The following is a 19,219-nucleotide window of genomic DNA, read 5'->3' as shown; positions in this document are numbered from 1 at the left end:
TGGAGCTGCAACATTCCTAGAAGCTGCTGAGCCCCTCGTGCCCCCTCACTGACCTGAGCATTTAGCACCAAATCCCAGGGGTGTGACACAGAAATTCCCTAGACAGAGAGGAAAACCTCTCTCTCTCTCACACACACACACACTCTGATTCTCAGCTATAGTTTGACAAAACACAATTGTAATGCCAAAGCAAAATAGACTTTATCACACAACTGTGATAAACTGTTTCAGGAGTCTAACCAAACATCTTTATCAGTTTTCATCAAGATTACTTTTCTGTAGGTATAAAGAGCACTGCCATTTAAAATAATCTTGCATCAATTATTAATACATATTTGAGTGATATTCTGCACACACTGGAGCACCAGTCCATAGGGTTCTCTGATGCATATATCGTTTGTAAATAGAACATTTTAAAAAGATAAGCCCTATACTTGTGTGTATGTGGGTTAAGTGCTTCCCAATATCAGTTGTAAGAGCTCGACTGAGGAAATTGAGCTGAATATTGAGGAATCAAGAAAAAAAATCAATCAATCTGAAAGTCTCCAATCAAAAATGTTTTGTCACATTTGCAGATAACCAGGGACCACCATGACTTGTAAAACATTACAACCTAGACATGGTGGATTGTTTTGCCAAACCGAACACAAAGATGTGATAGGCCTGACAGACAACCAATGAGAGTCCCATGGATGTCTTAGAAGAGCTCTCACTCCGAGCTTGAATGAATGCCATCGGCACAGGAAGAATTAAGTCTTGCACATGCTGTACTTCTGACAATGATCCTATTGAGTGCTTACTCTCAAGCACAGAGCATCGGTGCCCAAAGTGATTGCCACAAATGTCATTTTTTATTTGGTGAGCACTGGATCCTGCTAACCTCTCTTAAGCTCGGTGGCTTAGTCCCCTTGGCTGACAGACAATCAGTCAGAAAATAAACAACGGCTGGATGGCACAGAGGGCTGACGAAGCTGACATGACTGATGCACACAGGAACCAGTGTTGGTTATCCAGATAAAACTTCTCAGATAACAAAGGCAAGGAGAGGTAGTATAAAACCTTGTGTGTTTACACACATGGCGGTAAAAAAAAAAACTGGCATATTTTTTTTTCCTCCTCAATCTTTTATATTCACTCGTTAACTCAGTGGTCCCCAAACTTTTTCTTCCGAGGGCCAGCTCATTATGCCTGGCTCTAAGAGAGGGCCAGAGACTCGGAGTATATCAGTAACCATAAATAGCTTAGTGCTGTGAACAACAGCAGTCTTAGTTGAATATTCCATTACATTTAATCTACTGCACTTTAATACCATTGTTAGCTGTGTTTATGTTGCCATCATGCCATATAAATAAGTAGTAGTAAAATGTAGCTCAAATAAAATAATGCTGATAAAAAGACTTTAGCATTCCCAAAAGTGTTGGCAGGGAGTCCCAAAAGTATATTTTATTCAAAATGTGTGAACTCTGAACTCTGTGTCTGTTGTGAACAAGTAATATCCTACAAATAATTCAAATAACTCAAACTATGAGAGTTTTATGAAGTGCTGGCAAAAACATAAATGACCACCATTCTAACTTAACGAGTGAATAAAAAATAGAAATAATTATCCCAGAAAGTCCCAGAAATATGACTTGAATAGAAGTTAGTTATTAACAATTAATTGATAAACTTTTAGAATACTTTGAGCACTGATGCAGTCAGCATTTCATTCTGTTTTCAACGGCAAACGCAAAACAGCGCCAAAACAACCACCGGTGGACATAAAGAGTATTACATGTGTACTGTTAAGACTCGCCATAGAAAATGAATGGGGAAATTGCGGAGGTCATAGTTTGACGATGTCATACTCCCGTGCGGGCCAGATGCTATATACCACGGACATGATTTGGGGGGCCATCCAAAATGAGGTGGCGGGCCGTAGTTTGGGGACCACTGCGTTAACTTCTCAATTTCTCCCTCTAGTGGTCAAAACCAAATTTACATCTTGTTTGTCAAGAAAGAACCTCTGTAGTGGAGGTACCTCAGCAATAGAAGTAAAATATTGAGATTTTGAAATTTACTTTATCTTTGTTAAATTTAAAATTTCTTTGTTTTGAATGACACTGACCAGCAGTAGAGTTTTGTATTTCTTTATTTCAGTCTTAAAATTGTATAACAACTTCTGGATAATAAACATGAATAAAACAGTTCTTGAAATTAATACATATTCTTGCACCCCAAAGTGACTAAAATCCAAGAGAAAATAGTCATAGGAATTATTGGCCCTCGTTCCGTTTGTATCTTCCCACATATGTACAATAACACACTGAAACACAACTAAGACCAGCGAAAGAAAATATCCATATCTCTAATATTTTATTGTATTCAAGAGATTAAGATCAATTGCAGGAAGATCTATATCCTCCCAGAAAATATTTTGTTAAAGTAGCATAAAAAAATCTTGAACATACAGCATAATTGTTTTGTAAATATTCTTGGACCTTTGACAGGGAAAGCTTTCTGGGAGACAGCCACTCAAATATCTGTAGTATGTGAAATCTTATTTAATGTAAGAAAATATTTACCGTATTAAAGAACTTCCCAGTGTTGTTTAGCTGAAAGGCTTGTATATATATAGTCTGTATTTTTTCTTATATATATATATTTATATATATAAAAATACTGTTTCATTTATAACACACACAATTTTTACAATGCTTGTGTAAGTGAACGTGTAAGTATGTGAGTGAGCACATGAATGAATTAGTGAGTGTGAATGACTGAGTGAAAACACCCAGGAATTCATGACAGTGCCTACCATTTTTATGCCTAACACTAAAAAGGTGTTTTACACAATATACACATTTCATTACTTACAATAGGAGGAAAAATGTCTATAGGGAGTTAACCAGTTGTGGACACAGCAGGATTAGTAAAGTTACCACCAACAAAGGGAAAGCAACAAGTGATGGAGAGAAATGTTTTGAAGCATAAAAAAACGCAGTCTCACTAATGTAGCTCTTCAGTGCATTTGTTCTCTTTGATGATCAAAAGTGCCGATTTGGTAAAATCGAGACAATTCCACTCCATTATAGAAAAGAAAAAAAAGAAAAAGGAGCATTTCTGTCTCAAAAAACGTACCATCTCTGTACCAACATCAAAAATATTTTAAGAAAATTACTTTCATGTGAAGGAAAAAAATCTCTCCGGGACAGAAAAAGAAAAACTAAATGCACTTTTGCCACCTTGGCACAATTCTGGGATTGTTTGCATTTTCTTAATGAGGTACTTCTTTCAAAAAAAGTATAATAAATTCATTTTATAACAGTTTTTTTTGTTGCTGTGTTGCACAGTAGCACCATAGAGTTTGACTTAAAGACAATGCACCATCCATCTGCTGCTGACGTTGTCGCTACAGCTATCGGCCCTTGACGCTAACACGCTGTGTTACGTCCTCTTCATACAGACCACACAACGACTCACACGCGACGACAGGTTTCCTGCTTTCAGTGTCTCTGACTGTGGCTTCCTGTTGACAATGAAAGATGGAATGCAAAGGTTTGCAGTCATTTCCAATGCATTAGCCGTATTGTGCATAAACCGCAGAACAATGTTTTATGCAAATTAAAAAAATAAAATATGTAAAATATGTATTAACCGGACACGTGTAATAACCACAGTGCCCCATAGCCCAATGAATCAGAAGTGTATTCCTGTGTATGCGTATTAACCTCATAGCTGAATTGCAAAAGAATTTTTTCAAAATCAACATACAAACCTCTTTAGTACAGTAGGTGGAAAATTATGTTAACTTCTTGTCATCTTTTTTTTTTGCACTTCATGGATAACATGGCCATCTCACCTGAACATGTCGTTTGCATCCACAGTTGCCAACCAGAAGCTGTAAGAGTTGCCGTAGTAATTGCAGGTGCCTCGCCCGTGGCACTCGATGAAGGGTGAGGACCGGAACTCCTCCAGACAAGACCCAGGAGAGGCCAGGGCCTGACCTGAACCCTCTGCCCCTGCGCTGGTGTGCTGTGGGAAAACATGATCATGTTCAACAACAACACTTGACATTTTTATAGCGCTTTTCTCAACACTCAAAGCGCTTCACAGCGAAGAGGGAACCTGACTAATCAGTGTTTCTGTTCCCATCTCACATACATCTGGGGGCACGCAGTGATAGTTTTGTTTAGTTCTGAAATGTTAATGGGTATGGTTATGGTATTTGGAAGACGCTTTTGTCCAAAGCGACTTGGTGTATTATGAACACTACATTAGTAAAAAACAAAAATTCAAATAAAGATGAAAAACCTACATTCAGCATAATAATAGTAATAATAACAATATCAGCAACAATATCAACCATCAACATTGAAAACAATGTGTTTTCATATTGACAAAAAAACAATCTAACCTAATAAACCTAAATGCTGACTGATCAAATAAATAAGAGACAGATGTGACAGTGTAGTGTACCATCATGAAGGAGTAGCCAATCCACAAGGGCTCCCACGTCTGTGGGCATGAGGGGATCTGGATGGTCTGGCTGTGCACGGCAATCACCATAGCCGGAGCTTCACAAACAGAACACCTGGAAACACATGTTGCAGTGAGGTCATTAAACTACTTCAATGCATATCCACATTCTTAGCACAACCTAACATGTGATTAGGTCATAGTTAAGACTTAGTTTTTTGAACACTCTGCCTTGCCCAAATGGCCAAGATGGCTACCGAGTAGCGAGTCTTGCATATGAGGACTTTTTTTTATTTTCACTGGGCTAGAAATCTTAAGCTGGAGTTGGAGTTGGGTGCCTGAGCTGGAGTTCAGAAGTTGCTGACTGTATGCAGTGCTTGAATACTACAATTCAAACACTGAAAACAAAAGTATTTCGAGGCTTGTGAATCCGTGTGACTAACGGACAGACGGGCAAACTCAACAAGCTGCCTGGTGCTGTTGGAAGGACCAATACGGTTTATGGTTACGACAAAATAGGAATATTTATATGTATTATACAGTACAGACACACACACACACACCTTATCTCACACGCAAACATGCACACACACACATACAGACACACATACACAAACACACACACAGTCTCTGCCTTCCATGCTTCACCTGCTGATGAAAGGCCTAATGTTGCCCCCGGTGATGGGGGACATGCTCATGGGCATGGGCTCAGGAGTGGACAGCCAGTATGAGTAGTCGTTACGCGACGCAAAGTTGCACACGTTGTTGATGTTGCAGAACATGAAGGGCATGGTGCTGAAGCGCTTCAGACAGCTGCCTGCCGTACCTGAGATGGAGCGAGGGAGGAGAGACAAGAGAAAAAAAAGAGAAAAGAAAGAGAAAAGAAAGTGAAGGATGATGTGTGGTAGAAGAGAACAGTAAGGGCAGCAACACAGAACCCTGAGGGGTTTAAAATATACTGCTCAAAAAAAATTAACACTTCAATCATACACTGGATCGGTACTCTGACACTGTTTGGTTCTAAACACAAGTAAAACGTTTAAGGCGAGTGTTTTATTTTGCAAGAACTGTCAGACATTCTGTGAATGTAGTTTGAGAATAGAGAAAAGGGTGGAAGGTTTCAAATATGTGTTTTAACAATAGTGGAAAACTGTAAGTGTTCTATTAATTTTTTTGAGCAGTGTATAACAAAGCACCATGAAGTTGTGTTTTGTTTATAAAATAAAACAAATTGGTTTAATGTGTTTTAGAAAACAGAAATCCAGAGTTAGCAGCAGTGCAATATGAATTAAAAAGCCACGTGTCTGTGGCACTGTCACTGTCACTTACCGAGATCTTGTCCGTGAGCGCGCTCATTACCCTGCACGTACAGTAGTGAGTAGCCATCATAGATGGCACTGGTGCCTTGAGGGCATGAGGGGACGTCCGTAGACTGGCTGTGGCGTGTGATCAGGAAGCCGTGGGCCACTGACCCCGGTCCAGGGAGACCAGGTTGACCTTGTAAACCATCGGAGCCTGGAGGACCAGGGTACCCACGCTGACCTGCAAACAGGGATTGAGAAAACAAGTCATTCAACTGATGAGGCCCTTTAAGGAACTTTGCCGCTACCGATTTCTGTCCACTACATTCCTCTGTAGTAATGTGTTGTCTGCTTATAGAGGCACATGAGCTAAGCAGGTCAAATCAACTCCTATCTAAGGCTAAATCTAGATACTTTTTTGTGTGTTTGTGTGTGTGGGGAAAAAGATAGTGCTTCCATTTAACCTACCTGGCTGTCCTGCTGGTCCGATGTCTCCTTTCCTTCCAGGAGGTCCGCTGAATCCTGGAGGGCCTTCGGGACCAGGATTTCCAGGTTCTCCGGGTGGGCCTGGACAGAGGTGGACAGAGTTCGTTCAGTCTCATGACAGATGACGTCATTTGGCTATAACATCGCAAATAACCACAAACACTGAGGACATGTGTATATCCCATCAGAAGGTGAGAGCGAGTCTCCTGAACTAACCGGACAAGCCTTCCAATCCAGGGGCACCAGGAGGCCCTCTGTTGCCAGGCAGACCAGGGTTGCCTGGGGGACCAGGAGCTCCCTTCACTACAATAGGAGCTGGAGGCACAGCTGGTTCACCTGGGGGACCTAAGGCCAACACACACACACACACACACACACACACACACACAAACAGTGGGGTTGGTTGAGGCATTATCAAGTAGGAAGAAGGGTTTCTTGAAAAGTAAGATGGGGGTTGAGGGTACTTACCTGTGGAACCTGAGCTACCAGGGTCACCAGGAGGACCACGGAGACCGCCAGGACCTGGCAGGCCTTTAGGTCCTGTGAGAAAAAAAACATTTAAAAGGTTATGACCGTTATGATAAGTTGTATCAATTTACTTTATTGTTTTTTAAAGACCAAATGTGAAGAAAATGCTGGCATGAATACAATGAAGATGCCAGGATGCTCTCTGACCTGGGAATCCTGGAACACCAGGAGATCCGTTATCTCCTTTCGATCCAGGGAATCCTGGGCTACCTGGAGTCCCCTATTTCAGGAATTCAAGGCCATGTTTATCCACAAATGACTTTCCCAACTTGGGATAAACCTAGCCTCTCAATGAAGCCTTTTCATAGCTTAACAATGTCACAAAAATTATTCTACTAGCTGGCAATAAATATGGACTAACCATATTGCCATTTGCATGGTTGATCTTATGGTTGTCTGATGGCTCCAAAGGTATTACTTACCGGCAATCCAGTAGGACCATATTCACCCTTCGGTCCAGGAAATCCTGGGCTGCCAGAGGTTCCAGGGAAGCCCTTGTCTCCCTTAACACCTCCGCTGCCTGGGAGACCACGCGGGCCTTCAGGACCTGGGGGACCTTAGGACACAATCAAATATTTTATTACACTGTTTAAAGGTCCACCATGGTACCGTGGCACTTCTAACATAGCATGTGCTTTATCAACATTCAGCTTTTGACCGTCAAAAAAAACACTGTCAGAACATACTGTTTATGAATAAGATGAATCCATCTATTAAACTGTACATGTTTTGTCTGTGTGTGTTTGTGTGCATAATGATGTTGGGGGATATTTTGTAGCCGAGGGAGAATGAACACTTCACAAACCGCTGGCTATTCTGTAAACAATTTTTTTTTAGAAACACATACATATAGTTTAGTGCCCTTGCCCTTTGACCCCAAAAGAGAGAGTGGTCCAAAGAGGTTGGGACACACAACATCACAAAGGAGGGCACCAACCCATTAGAGTCTAACCTGGTGGACCTAAGAGGTCCAAAGATCAACACGTTCCCGAGTTCACAAGATGGAGAAGCCAGATTGCCCAAAGCACCCAAACAGGTTAAAAACAAGAACAACAGTTAGCACAGTGCAAAAGTTACCAAATAGAATAGCATTTTATCTCTCTCATGCACAAACACACACACACACACACACACACACACACACACACACACACACACACACACACACACACACACACACACACACACGTCAAATGAAGTTGACAAAACCAACCATTAGTTAAAAACATGCTTGGTTGGGGTTATAAAGAGCAGTGGTTCTCAACCTTTTTTGAGTCATGACCCCCCAGAATAATCAGGTTTGAGTTCATCACTTCCAAACCCACTCTCGATCCATATGCTGCCTGCACTTTTTTTGCTCACAGACAAAATAATAAATTCCATTTTAGCTTTAACTTCTGTGCTATTAGATTTACTGTATATTGGTGTCTTGAGTCTGAATAATATTTCGGATATATTTATTTTTCGGAGAAGCTATCTCCATGGGTGCTGAATGAGGCTTCTACTTTACCAACCATCACAGGTGTTACCAAAACGTGAAATAACGTTATCATGTTCATAACAGCAATTGCTTACCATAATGCACAGCTAATGGAACAACACTGAGGATTATATCATACTATTAGCCCTCAAAGTCTGCATGATTGCCAATATTTTGACACTTAGTTAAGTCGAGACTGTCAATATATAGACTTGTGTGAGCAACAATGCTGTTTGTTTGTGTGTATGTGTGTGTGTGTGTGTATGTGTGTGTATGTTAGAAATGGTAATGGAATGTAACTAAATGAATGAAAACTGATGGTTTAATGTTGTTGTTTTTTTCACACAGTCTGGCGACCCTCAGGTTGAGAACCACTGATATAGACATTTGAGATGCTACAAAAATTGTTCAACTGCAATTAGCTGAAACGTTCCTATACATTCTACAGAATGAAACAGTCAAACTCGAAACAGACCTCACTATTTGTCATCTGCCGTTACATGTGAAACTGTATCATTTATTCATTTATTTAAGGTTTATATGACATGGACATTGCACATTAAAAATATAATATGCAAATGTGCCAGAAGAAAAATACTATTTTGCATCTGTTGTCCATGGACCGATGTAAACTGTAGTAAACTGTAGAAAGTGAATACTAGTATTTGCAAGACACATTAAAATTTTAACGGTATCAGTATACATCTGAATATTGTACAACTACAACGAAATTGAAATTTGATTTAACTAATTGAATTAAATAAAAAATAACTACTAAACAAAATGTATTAATCACTACAAACCTAATAGATACAATATAAAAAGAAAACAGTGGGCTCCTGAAAATACGAGTGAAGTTGTGACACTACATTCTGTCTGATTCTGATTATAGAAGTAGTCTGACCTTCAGGACCTGCCACAGCCCCGTGCCATCCAGATGAGTCGGTCCCAAGCCACAGGAAGCGATACAAATATGGAATTCCTCAGCATTTAACTTTAACTTGTCAAGATAACCCTTGTACAGAACCAACCTTATGCAAGGCTCAGAGCTGAATTCAAAATGTAAGTTATGCGTTATAAGTTCATTTATTCATGAATTTATTTGTTTTTTGTTTGCTTCAGGTTGATTAAACTGCCAATATGTAAACTGCCAAAATATTCTAGGATTTACAATTAGAAATAGTATGTGACGGGAGGCTGAAAGCAACTTAAACATCATTTGGGGGCTGAAAATGAGCCAGGATGGTTCTGTCTGGGCTTTTCTTTTTACCATAGGTCATACAAGGCCCATGCAAGACAGACACTCTGGACTGATACACAGCCGAGCTGTCATTCATTGAATACACAGCTCTACTGCATCAATCCAGTTTAAATTCAATTAAACAAATAACTAATTATGTTGTGACCACACAAGACACAGACACCAACCCTGTGACAAAAATTAGCGCAGCAACATTGATTGCCCCAGGTCAAGGCGTTGGAAGGGGGGAGGGAGGGAGTGAAGAAACATAAGGGAACGGAGGAAAAGACTGACACAGAGATAGACACACATATGGATGAACAATTGATGGATGCGGACATTGTGTGGACAAAATCCATTCTTTCAGGTCCAGATCAAACCTTGTGAAGTACTTAAGATTGGTGTGTACCACTGGCCATTTATCTGGTGTAAAGGACCTGGTATTGGAGGTGGTGGTGAATGGTGCTCAACCGTGAATTTTTTTTTTTCTGCTCAGTGCTTGGTGATTCAGAGTATGTGTTGTGCTCAGTGACAAATATGACATTGTGCTATCTGTGAAGTTCATGCAAATCAGTTGAATAACCAAAGCATTCCAACAGTTTGTGCACATTTGCTGTCTGGTAATCAGCTGCCACTTTCTGGCAATGAGAACAGAAGCACAAGATGTGTCTGCACACTCCTTTCCTTATAAAAAGGATTAAATCAATAAAAATTTCAATTTTGATCAATATACCAGGAGGGTCTTCTTCATGCTTAAAGCGTTAATACAGAGTTTTTCTATGCGCAGAAAGCGAACGCTGTGCTTTTCCATATTGCGGGGAATTTACTAAGCTGTCACTTCATTACGTAAACAGCGTTCATCACCGTCCGTCCCCGCCCCCTCTACAACGCTAATTGCGTGCTCACAGTTGAACCACAAGCGCAGTTGAATAGTTAACCAATTGCGACATTAAAAAGAATCAAACTTTAGTGATCATACATGATAATAAGATGTCAACGAGCAGCTACATACAGAGTAAGGCTAGTAGTAGTTCTACTAATCTACTTAAAAAATACTTGAACTATTTACTGCACGTAGACTAGGGCTATGACTTAATACCCTAGTCTAGCAGATTGGGAAGTGTATGTCGTAAAAGGGAAAATACGATATTAGAAAAGCAAACAAAAGTTAAGGTTGCCTTTGACATAGTACAATGAAGAAAACCAATGCTCTGAATACTGATTCAGCTGTCTCTAAAAGTTTCTCTAATTGACCCATTTAACCGCAATTTGGATTTCACCTGCTTTTCACAGGCAGGTTTTTCACCGCAAAACAGCGCGACGTGCACTGTTGTCATACATATGGCGGAATACCTAATCAATCACTATTAGCACTTCTCCTCCCCTGTGTTTGTGCGATACTCCCACTTTCCCTTGACCCTCCTATGAATGCATATGCATGACACGGAAAAGCGCAAATAGCCATTCGCAGCTCCCATGACAGGCAGTCTGCACTTTTTCCTCAGTGCGGCCTGTTTGTACATACCTAGCCATGTTTTTATGTGCATGTTACGAATCAAATACGCCTGAAGTGGGCGCAAAAACGTTAGTACATCTGGCCCACAAAGTTTTGTCCTAATAAGGCAACTGGAAACCAGACAGCAGAATTGCTTGAGGCATTCGTGATATATAGAGAATAAAATAACTTACCAAGTCTTCCGGGAGCACCGGGAGGACCCTGGTTACCTTTAGGTCCCTGCACAGTGACACCTGGAGGGCCAGGAGGCCCAACACTGCCAGGACCTCCAGGCGACCCTGGAAATCCTGCATCGCCCTTTGTTCCAGGGTAACCAGGACTTCCAGGAGAACCAGGAAGACCGATATCTCCTTTCGGACCTGTTCAGCAGCAAAGAGATATATTTTCAGTGAGAGAGACATCTGGTAATATGAATATCGTGGTATGGAAACAGTGGAGGGTAAGTGATTCTGATTAGCTGAGCATAATCTCACTGAGGACTGATTACTGTATATAACCAATTAAAAAAACAATGAATGTAAGTTCCAACAAACAATCATACGAAGTGGGCATCCCCCATCATCCACACCATCTGGTAATAGTTATTGTTTGAGAGAAAATATATGACTTCCGTATTCTGCTTCAAAATTTTTCAGTACATTCATTCATGTATCAAGTGCTTTGGTGTACTAAAAAAGTTACAGTTCAGAAATCTCTGACATTTAATCACTATGTGTACAGTATGTGTTGGTATTGCGTATTGCATGACTCTTTATCTAGCAGTTGAGCTACAGAAACAACACTATCTATTGTGTACCAAATTATGCAATTCTGGTAAAAAGACTGTTGGCATTTGAGCTAAACCTCCAATTAATTTACCTCCCTTCATTCCATGCACTGTCAAAACAGTTTTTAATTCAAATCTTGGACTATATCTTTAATTTTGACCATCAACTAATTCAACTGTCAACTAACTATCAACTAACCAACTAACTATCAACTAATAACCTACAGTAACAAGTCACTAAATACAAACTTTACCTGGGAATCCTGGTAGACCAGGGGAACCGGGGGTTCCAAAGCCGGGAGGACCTGAGAGAAAGAAAACCATTTGATAAATCTGTTCTCTGCTCTTTCAATGTATGATCATTACATTGTGTTGAGATAAGATATGTATTACAATAACTGCTGAAATAAATCTGATGATAAATATCTTGAGTGTTGTTATAAGGTTTAATGACGTATGGCTGTAATCCTGTATCTTACCTGGATCTCCTTTCAATCCATCTGGTCCAGGGATTCCATCACGACCAGCTTGACCTTTTTCTCCTGGGTAACCAGATGATCCAGGACGGCCTGGTTCGCCAGACCTACCCGGGGGTCCATTGATACCTGGGGGACCAGGGGTTCCATCTAGACCCTTTGGACCAGGAATACCAGGTGGTCCTAGAAATAGAACAGTCAAGATTTTAACACGTTTGATCATCATTATTTATAGAACATGTTTCAGTAGTTGCATTCCAGCTTAGCAGAATAGTCACGCCGCTGTAAATACACTCAGTGTTAACACAGTTTATCAATTGTGTTTACTTTCAAAAAGATCCAATGAACACCAACTAACTATGAACACTGACTATAGACTAGAGATGACTGTAGGCTGACCAAAAGACGTCTAAGGTTACTCAACATCCTTATCATGTCCTTTGCAAGAAGCCAGTTACCTGCAATGAATTATTTCTGATGAAATCAACAAGACAGTTGATGAGCCAGGGACCTCAAACGGGACATAGGCTGACAGGATTACAGATAGTCTGAGTTTATGCATTCTTCTTTTAAAATAACTTTAATTTAATTTTGTTTAATTTTGTTTTACAGCTACAGTGGGGGGCTTCTAGTGCTGAGGTTGCTGAATTGCAACCAAATTAATCCTACTCCATTTGCAAGCATCTGGGAGAAATATGACAGCTGCCAAGATAAATAAGAACGTGAAAGACCCTCTGCAAAGCCAGTGTTGGTTGGTTTGTCCTTTTGAGCTACTCTATGGTGACACAATACAATATATCAAGAGTAACTGCAGCCCCTCGCCCCTTAAGAGAAAAACTAATTCCAGCATCTGCAATCTGAGCTGGATCTGGATGATCACCTAGGAGTAGCAAGACATGCCGGCTTTTTAAGTTATGTGAGCGAATACGCACACACACGGACGGACGAATGGACCCGATGACAATACCCTCTTCCCCCCTATCGGGCACTGAGGAAATAAGACTAAATAACACTATACTACTAGTATAGTAGTATCAGAACCCATCTACGGAGAGCCTGGCCACTCCGTATTAAGTCCCATTGTACTGAATTTTGGTTGCAGTTCCACCAGAGTTCCACTGGGGGCGATCGCCATGTCTGCAAAATGAATGGGAGTCAATGGAGCTAGACGGCTAAATTTGTCTCTTTCACCTGTTTGTTGTTGAGAAATCTCAGATTTGATTGTAGTTTGTATAACTTCAACATGGGTTATAGGTCAAAAAAAAAAAAAAAAAAAAGAGTACTTATGTCCTTTTGATTTCTTACAGGTTGGGTCGTTGTTGCCCATAACACACTAGCATTGTGCTAATGAATGACGTCATTGACACGTTTAAAGGCTTTTTAGAACAATTAAGTGACTTTAAAAAATATAATACTCAACCAAGTGTATTTTCTTTGCCTCCCCTTTTGAATACAATATTCAAATTACTTGACAAAAAATTATATCCCGAGAAAAGTGGATTTTGAGGGGTACAGCTCCATAGACCTCCATTCATTCTGCACTTGTGGACGAGTGCCCTCATGTGGAACCACAGAAGGAACTGCCACCAGTTCAGAAACCGGAAGTTTTCCGAGAGTGGAAGTTCTCCTCTTATTAGACATTCTCTGGTAGTATTCAACTAGCCTAACATTTATCTGGACATACATAACCACACAGAAGAGCAACTATGGGTTGCCTGAATTTTAAGCTTCCTGAACACAACACAGACTTGTAATTTACCTATACTGAAGTGTTCTATATTTCAGTGACAACAAATGATATTTCAGTGCCAACAAATGAGCATCTCACCTTGAAATCCTGGTAGCCCTGGGTCACCCTTGGCTCCTGGGCCACCATTGAACCCTGGTGAGCCTGGACTACCAGCCTGTCCTTTGGATCCTGGGCTTCCTGGATAGCCGGGTGTTCCAGGTTCACCCTAGAGGAAACAACACAACAATACATTACAACATGTTACAATATGCACCAATTCTTAGAAGCTGCAGAATTAAAAAGATAACAAGGTAGTGAGGACCCTTCATTTTGTACAGTGTTTCTACGGTTCTGTTAAACACTTTTTTACATTTTCAGGTGAATGTTCTTCATCCGATCAGTGTTTCTATGAAAATCTGTAATAATCATATCTTTCAACATACAGTATTTTTCAGACAATAAGGAAAGTTAACCAACCTCCTCCTCTATCAGCACCTGTAGTCTATCAAAATTGGAGTTACATTGAGGTTTTTACAATTCCTTTTTTTCTACCAATGCCATTCTTGCATAATGACCTAAAAGGAGTTGAAGGTCCCAGCAACAGAATTTGCCAATCATGTTTTCTGTTTGCATGCTTAATTGCAAAATTGGAGCTTGAAATATGAACAGGTGGGAGCATTACAGAAAAGGCCCAAAAACCTGAATAGGAATAATTAATCAATTAAACAGTACCTTGGGTCCTGGGCTTCCTGGTGCCCCAAATCCTGGAGGACTGGAATCCCCCTTAGATCCTGGAAATCCTGGAGATCCAGGTGAGCCAGGTCTTCCTGGGGATCCTGGCATACCGGAAAGTCCCTTAATTCCAGAGGGTCCTATGTGGGAAAACAATAGCTGCCATTTAGATATTTTGGATGAAAATAGGAAAGAAGACAGAGGCTCTGTTCCAATCAGCGTCATTCCATCAGTACACTTTAATGAAGTGTTCTTACTCGCATAGTGTGTGAGTGTCCACAGGGTTGTCTCAAATCAAACACCAACTCCGTGCACTTAACAGAAATGACGATCGTAACATTTAAACATTACTGGTGTTCAAATACAGCACTCATATTAGGTATTGAAGGTACAGAAGTATGCAAATTGGAACAAAGCCAGTGAGAATACATCTGGGTTTAATGAGTAAACTGTAAAGGCCTATTCACACCAAGAACGATAACGATAACTATAACCATAACAATAAAAGTTGTTTTAGGTATTGAAGGTACAGAAGTATGCAAATTGGAACAAAGCCAGTGAGAATACATCTGGGTTTAATGAGTAAACTGTAAAGGCCTATTCACACCAAGAACGATAACGATAACGATAACTATAACCATAACAATAAAAGTGTTCACACTCAACAACGATAAACAAAGTCTCTCCTTGTGTTAATGAATGTGACGGTTAAAATTAAATGGGTTCTGATTGGCTATTAGCTTTTTATCGTTCTGAAAAAAAAATCGCTCTGAAAGTGATCCCCAACAATATCGTTCTTCATGTTGTTATCGTTGTAGTTTATGTGTGAACGTCGTCATTCATATTAACGAGAACAATATTTATTTATAGTTATCGTTATCGTTCTTGGTGTGAATGGGCCTTAACAGAGACAAAGACGGTGTCAACACTCACCTGGGAATCCCATTTCACCCATGGCTCCCTTAGCACCTGGAGCGCCAGGGCCACCAGGACTTCCAGGAAAACCAGGATCTCCTTTGGGACCTTCAGGCGTAAAGAGTGACATATTGAAATTACATTAAAGAAAACTTCAGTAAAAAGTTTGCATACAAGAGACTGTTGTACAAGTGACTGATACCTGAAGGTCCAGGTGCTCCTGGTCGTCCATCTTGACCTGGAATTCCAGGGTCTCCTGGAAGACCACCAATACCCTTCTGACCTGGGATACCTCCCGCACCTAGGAGCGCAGAAAAGGGTGCATCACGCCTTGGGCTGCTCACAAGAATAGTCAGATCTCACTCTTCATGTTAGGACATAACCTTAACATTACCACATAAGAAAGGCCATACTGAAACACAGTTACTCACCTGGGGATCCTGGCTCTCCTTTAGCTCCTTTATAAAACTGATCATTAGCCACAGGACCAGGAGCACCAGGAATACCTTGATCTCCCCTTTCTCCTTTGGCTCCAGGTGTACCTGGATTGCCTGGTCTCCCATTATAGCCGTTTTCACCTGAACAACGAAAAAACAATATCAGCATTCAGCATTGGATCACAACAAAATTCTTTGAGGGAACTGATGAAGAATGACCAGCTACCTTTTTGACCCGTGAATCCTGGCCCACCTGGTCCACCGGGGCCACCAGAAGGTCCTGGAGGACCCATTACACCCATGTCTCCTTTCTGACCTATAGTAAGGAAAATACAAAACAAGTTAATCAAGGGAATGAGAAAAGAGAGAAAGGGTGCAGATCCTGATTGGCAAAATATACACACCAGGCAGTCCAGGAAGTCCATCTCTGCCAGATCCGCCAGGGGGGCCTGTTGGACCAACAGATCCAGGAGATCCAGGGAGACCAGGATTACCTCTGTCTCCTGGCAGCCCTTGGATATCCCGCCCTGGGGTGCCAGGTATACCAGATTCTCCTTTTGCACCGGGATATCCTGGAAAGGAAGGGAATACAAATTAATTGAAATGCTCCAAATGTAGATTATACATACATCGTAGGACTTAGATGGTCCTCCTCTACATGAATTATTTTTATGAAATACTTTAATTCATGACTGACCTGGGGCACCCATAGGTCCAGGGGGTCCAGCTGGACCTGGTATTCCTGGACCACCGAAAGCAGGGCTACCTGGAGGGCCACGGGATCCAGGTAAACCAGGAACACCACTGTCACCTAAAGAATGAAAGACGTTAACCATGCATTGAGAGAGGTGGATTCAAATATTTAATTCCAAAATTGTGTTCAATTATAATGTTGAACAGGTATTTTAATTTGGAGAATTTGTATTTACCTTTAGCGCCAGGGCCTCCATTTAACCCTGGGCGCCCAGGACCACCTGGATTTCCTGGAAAACCAGGGTCTCCCTTAGGTCCAGAAAATCCTTTTCCACCTGGAAAACCAGGAGGCCCCTGTGGGCCTGGCAAACCATAACCCGGCTCTCCCTGTGTTCAGATGAGAAATACCATGATAAAAGACACACGGTAAAGACACAATATTAGAAAGTGTGTGTTCCCCGATCAGTAAGAAAAATGTGGGCGGGGGAAGTGATTGAGCACTGCTCCCACATCCACGGCTGAAGTGCCCTTGAGCAAGGCACCTAACCTCCCCGACTCCCTGAGCGCCGCTGTAGCAAGGCAGGTCACTACTCCGGGTTAGTGTGTGCTTCACCTCACTGTGTGTTCACTGTGTGCTTTGTGTGTTCACTAATTCATGGATGGGATAAATGCAGAGACCCAATTCCTTGTATACACAAGTATACTTGGCCTATAAACCCAATTTACGATTTACGATTTTAGATTGGACAAGTATGACAGATACCTTTGATCCAGGTGTTCCTGGGGCACCGGGAAGTCCATCCAAACCTGGTCGCCCTGAAGAGCCAGGTGAACCTGGTGTTCCAGGAGTGCCAGGGAATCCTGAAAACAAGAGTATTTATGTTCAGGTAAGTTTTTTTGCAACTCCAATCTGTTTACAGTTTTTCATTTTCTTCACTTTTGTTTTGTTGATAATGCTATCTATGCCAGTATATTTTGAGATTATTACCTTTAGTTCCAGGAGGTCCAGGTAAGCCAATACCAGGAAGACCTGGGTCTCCTTTTCCTCCAGGTAACCCTGGGAAACCTGGTTGCCCTGGTCCACCTGGTGTGCCTTCATAAATAAAACCTCTGGTCAATAAAATATATGGTATATACAGAAACTTCATATTTGCACAGTATTATAACCCTTTCGTTATCTACCTGGGCTTCCTGGTAAACCAGGTTCTCCATCTCTGCCTGCCGGCCCTGGGGCACCTTTCTCTGGGATGGTTAAGCCAGGTTCTCCCTTTGGCCCTGCACATAGAGATATCATCATAGTGAGAAAGTCTATCATGTATGCATATCAAACTAAATAAATGTGAGTTGAAAGAAAAAAAAATATTTGTGTACAGATTTAACAAGTGCCATCTCAATCTAACCTGGTGCGCCAGAGGATCCGGATCTTCCTGACACTCCCTGGATACCCTTCTCTCCTGCAGGACCTTGTGGACCAAATCCTGGGCTTCCAGGTGCACCCCTGTCACCTGGAGGGCCTGGGGTGCCAGGTTCTCCAGAGGGACCAGGTTGTCCCTTCACCTGTAGAGAGCCCTGTAGGTGCCAAGTAGAGACAGTAGAGATTCAAAACTTTTGACTCTGATGAATCATTTGTATGCATAATTATCATTATAATTAGATCATTATTATGTTCTTCTGTAGATGCATCATAGGTAATGGTAACCAAGAGGAACAGTGTTGTGCAGTCTGGGTAATTCTTCCCATCAGGGACCACATGGAGCTACTGGATCCATTATGACCATGATGTCTGAACTGCAAAGCTGAACTGAACTATCATGAATTGCAATGCTTCTTCTTTGGTCTCATCCAGGAGGAAAGCAGGTTGATTACAAGGTCATGTCAACGCATGTATGCAGTAGAGCATGCTGGATCTCCTCCTGGTCTATCTAAGCAACAGCTTCTCCTCTCAGTCCCAATAAAGTTAGTGCCATTCTCTGATGTTAAATGAGATACCTGCCCTCTGCAACTAACAGTGGATGGCATTTATGCATGAATCGGTGTCTAGAGCATAAGCCACCTCAAGATGCAGAGTTGCAAGATGCAGGAGTTTCCAAAGTCCTTTGGCTTTAAGCACCAGTCCACCCTTAGCTCAGTTATGTGATGGAGACTAGAGAGCCACCTGGACCACTGCTGTGAAAAGACGGAATATACCTTGGCATCCCAGCCAGTGTTCCACCTGCACATCTCCTGCAGCATCTTATTAAAGGGACCCTACGCAGTTTTGGCAATTTCTTCTCCGTTTTCTTGCTTTTCTGCTCAAAGTTTTCTCTAAAGAGCTCCCCCTAGTGTAGTGCCGTAAAGCAATTTGTTACCTCGCGAGACCTGAGACTCCCGCAAGACTGTCTGATTCCGAGGCCGGCGGCTCGCCGGAGCAAACTTGCAAGGCTGGTTTTCCCACTCAACCATTCAACCCGGAAAAAGTCATA

At 41.5% G+C, this 19,219-nt stretch overlaps 1 protein-coding gene across 1 annotated transcript in view; it reads right to left on the bottom strand.

The window, feature by feature from the left end:
- Positions 1-2,113: 2,113 nt before the first annotated feature.
- Positions 2,114-19,219, bottom strand: part of col4a5 (collagen, type IV, alpha 5 (Alport syndrome)) — a 50,064-nt gene continuing 32,958 nt past the window's right edge. Inside the window, exons 25-50 of the mRNA XM_076289129.1 lie at positions 18,158-18,326; positions 17,940-18,032; positions 17,746-17,850; positions 17,521-17,618; positions 16,994-17,144; positions 16,762-16,875; positions 16,469-16,636; positions 16,291-16,380; positions 16,059-16,205; positions 15,830-15,928; positions 15,646-15,735; positions 14,713-14,852; positions 14,080-14,206; positions 12,255-12,434; positions 12,030-12,080; positions 11,183-11,368; positions 7,196-7,329; positions 6,921-6,993; positions 6,714-6,785; positions 6,462-6,590; positions 6,228-6,326; positions 5,788-6,000; positions 5,107-5,284; positions 4,459-4,573; positions 3,842-4,014; positions 2,114-3,508 (exon numbers count right to left, since the gene is read on the bottom strand). Coding sequence (XP_076145244.1) covers positions 3,427-3,508; positions 3,842-4,014; positions 4,459-4,573; positions 5,107-5,284; positions 5,788-6,000; positions 6,228-6,326; positions 6,462-6,590; positions 6,714-6,785; positions 6,921-6,993; positions 7,196-7,329; positions 11,183-11,368; positions 12,030-12,080; positions 12,255-12,434; positions 14,080-14,206; positions 14,713-14,852; positions 15,646-15,735; positions 15,830-15,928; positions 16,059-16,205; positions 16,291-16,380; positions 16,469-16,636; positions 16,762-16,875; positions 16,994-17,144; positions 17,521-17,618; positions 17,746-17,850; positions 17,940-18,032; positions 18,158-18,326 — 3,276 coding nt within the window. The 3' untranslated portion in view covers positions 2,114-3,426. The remainder of the gene's footprint in view (positions 3,509-3,841; positions 4,015-4,458; positions 4,574-5,106; positions 5,285-5,787; positions 6,001-6,227; positions 6,327-6,461; positions 6,591-6,713; positions 6,786-6,920; positions 6,994-7,195; positions 7,330-11,182; positions 11,369-12,029; positions 12,081-12,254; positions 12,435-14,079; positions 14,207-14,712; positions 14,853-15,645; positions 15,736-15,829; positions 15,929-16,058; positions 16,206-16,290; positions 16,381-16,468; positions 16,637-16,761; positions 16,876-16,993; positions 17,145-17,520; positions 17,619-17,745; positions 17,851-17,939; positions 18,033-18,157; positions 18,327-19,219) is intronic.

The sequence above is a fragment of the Alosa pseudoharengus genome, unplaced genomic scaffold (genome assembly GCF_046254945.1).
Source record: "Alosa pseudoharengus isolate Yale_2024_CS ecotype anadromous, Long Island Sound unplaced genomic scaffold, YU_APseudo_1.1 YU_APseudo_1.1_scf_17, whole genome shotgun sequence".
Classification (NCBI taxonomy): Eukaryota; Metazoa; Chordata; class Actinopteri; order Clupeiformes; family Clupeidae; genus Alosa; species Alosa pseudoharengus.
This window is presented reverse-complemented; position numbering and strand designations above follow the sequence as displayed.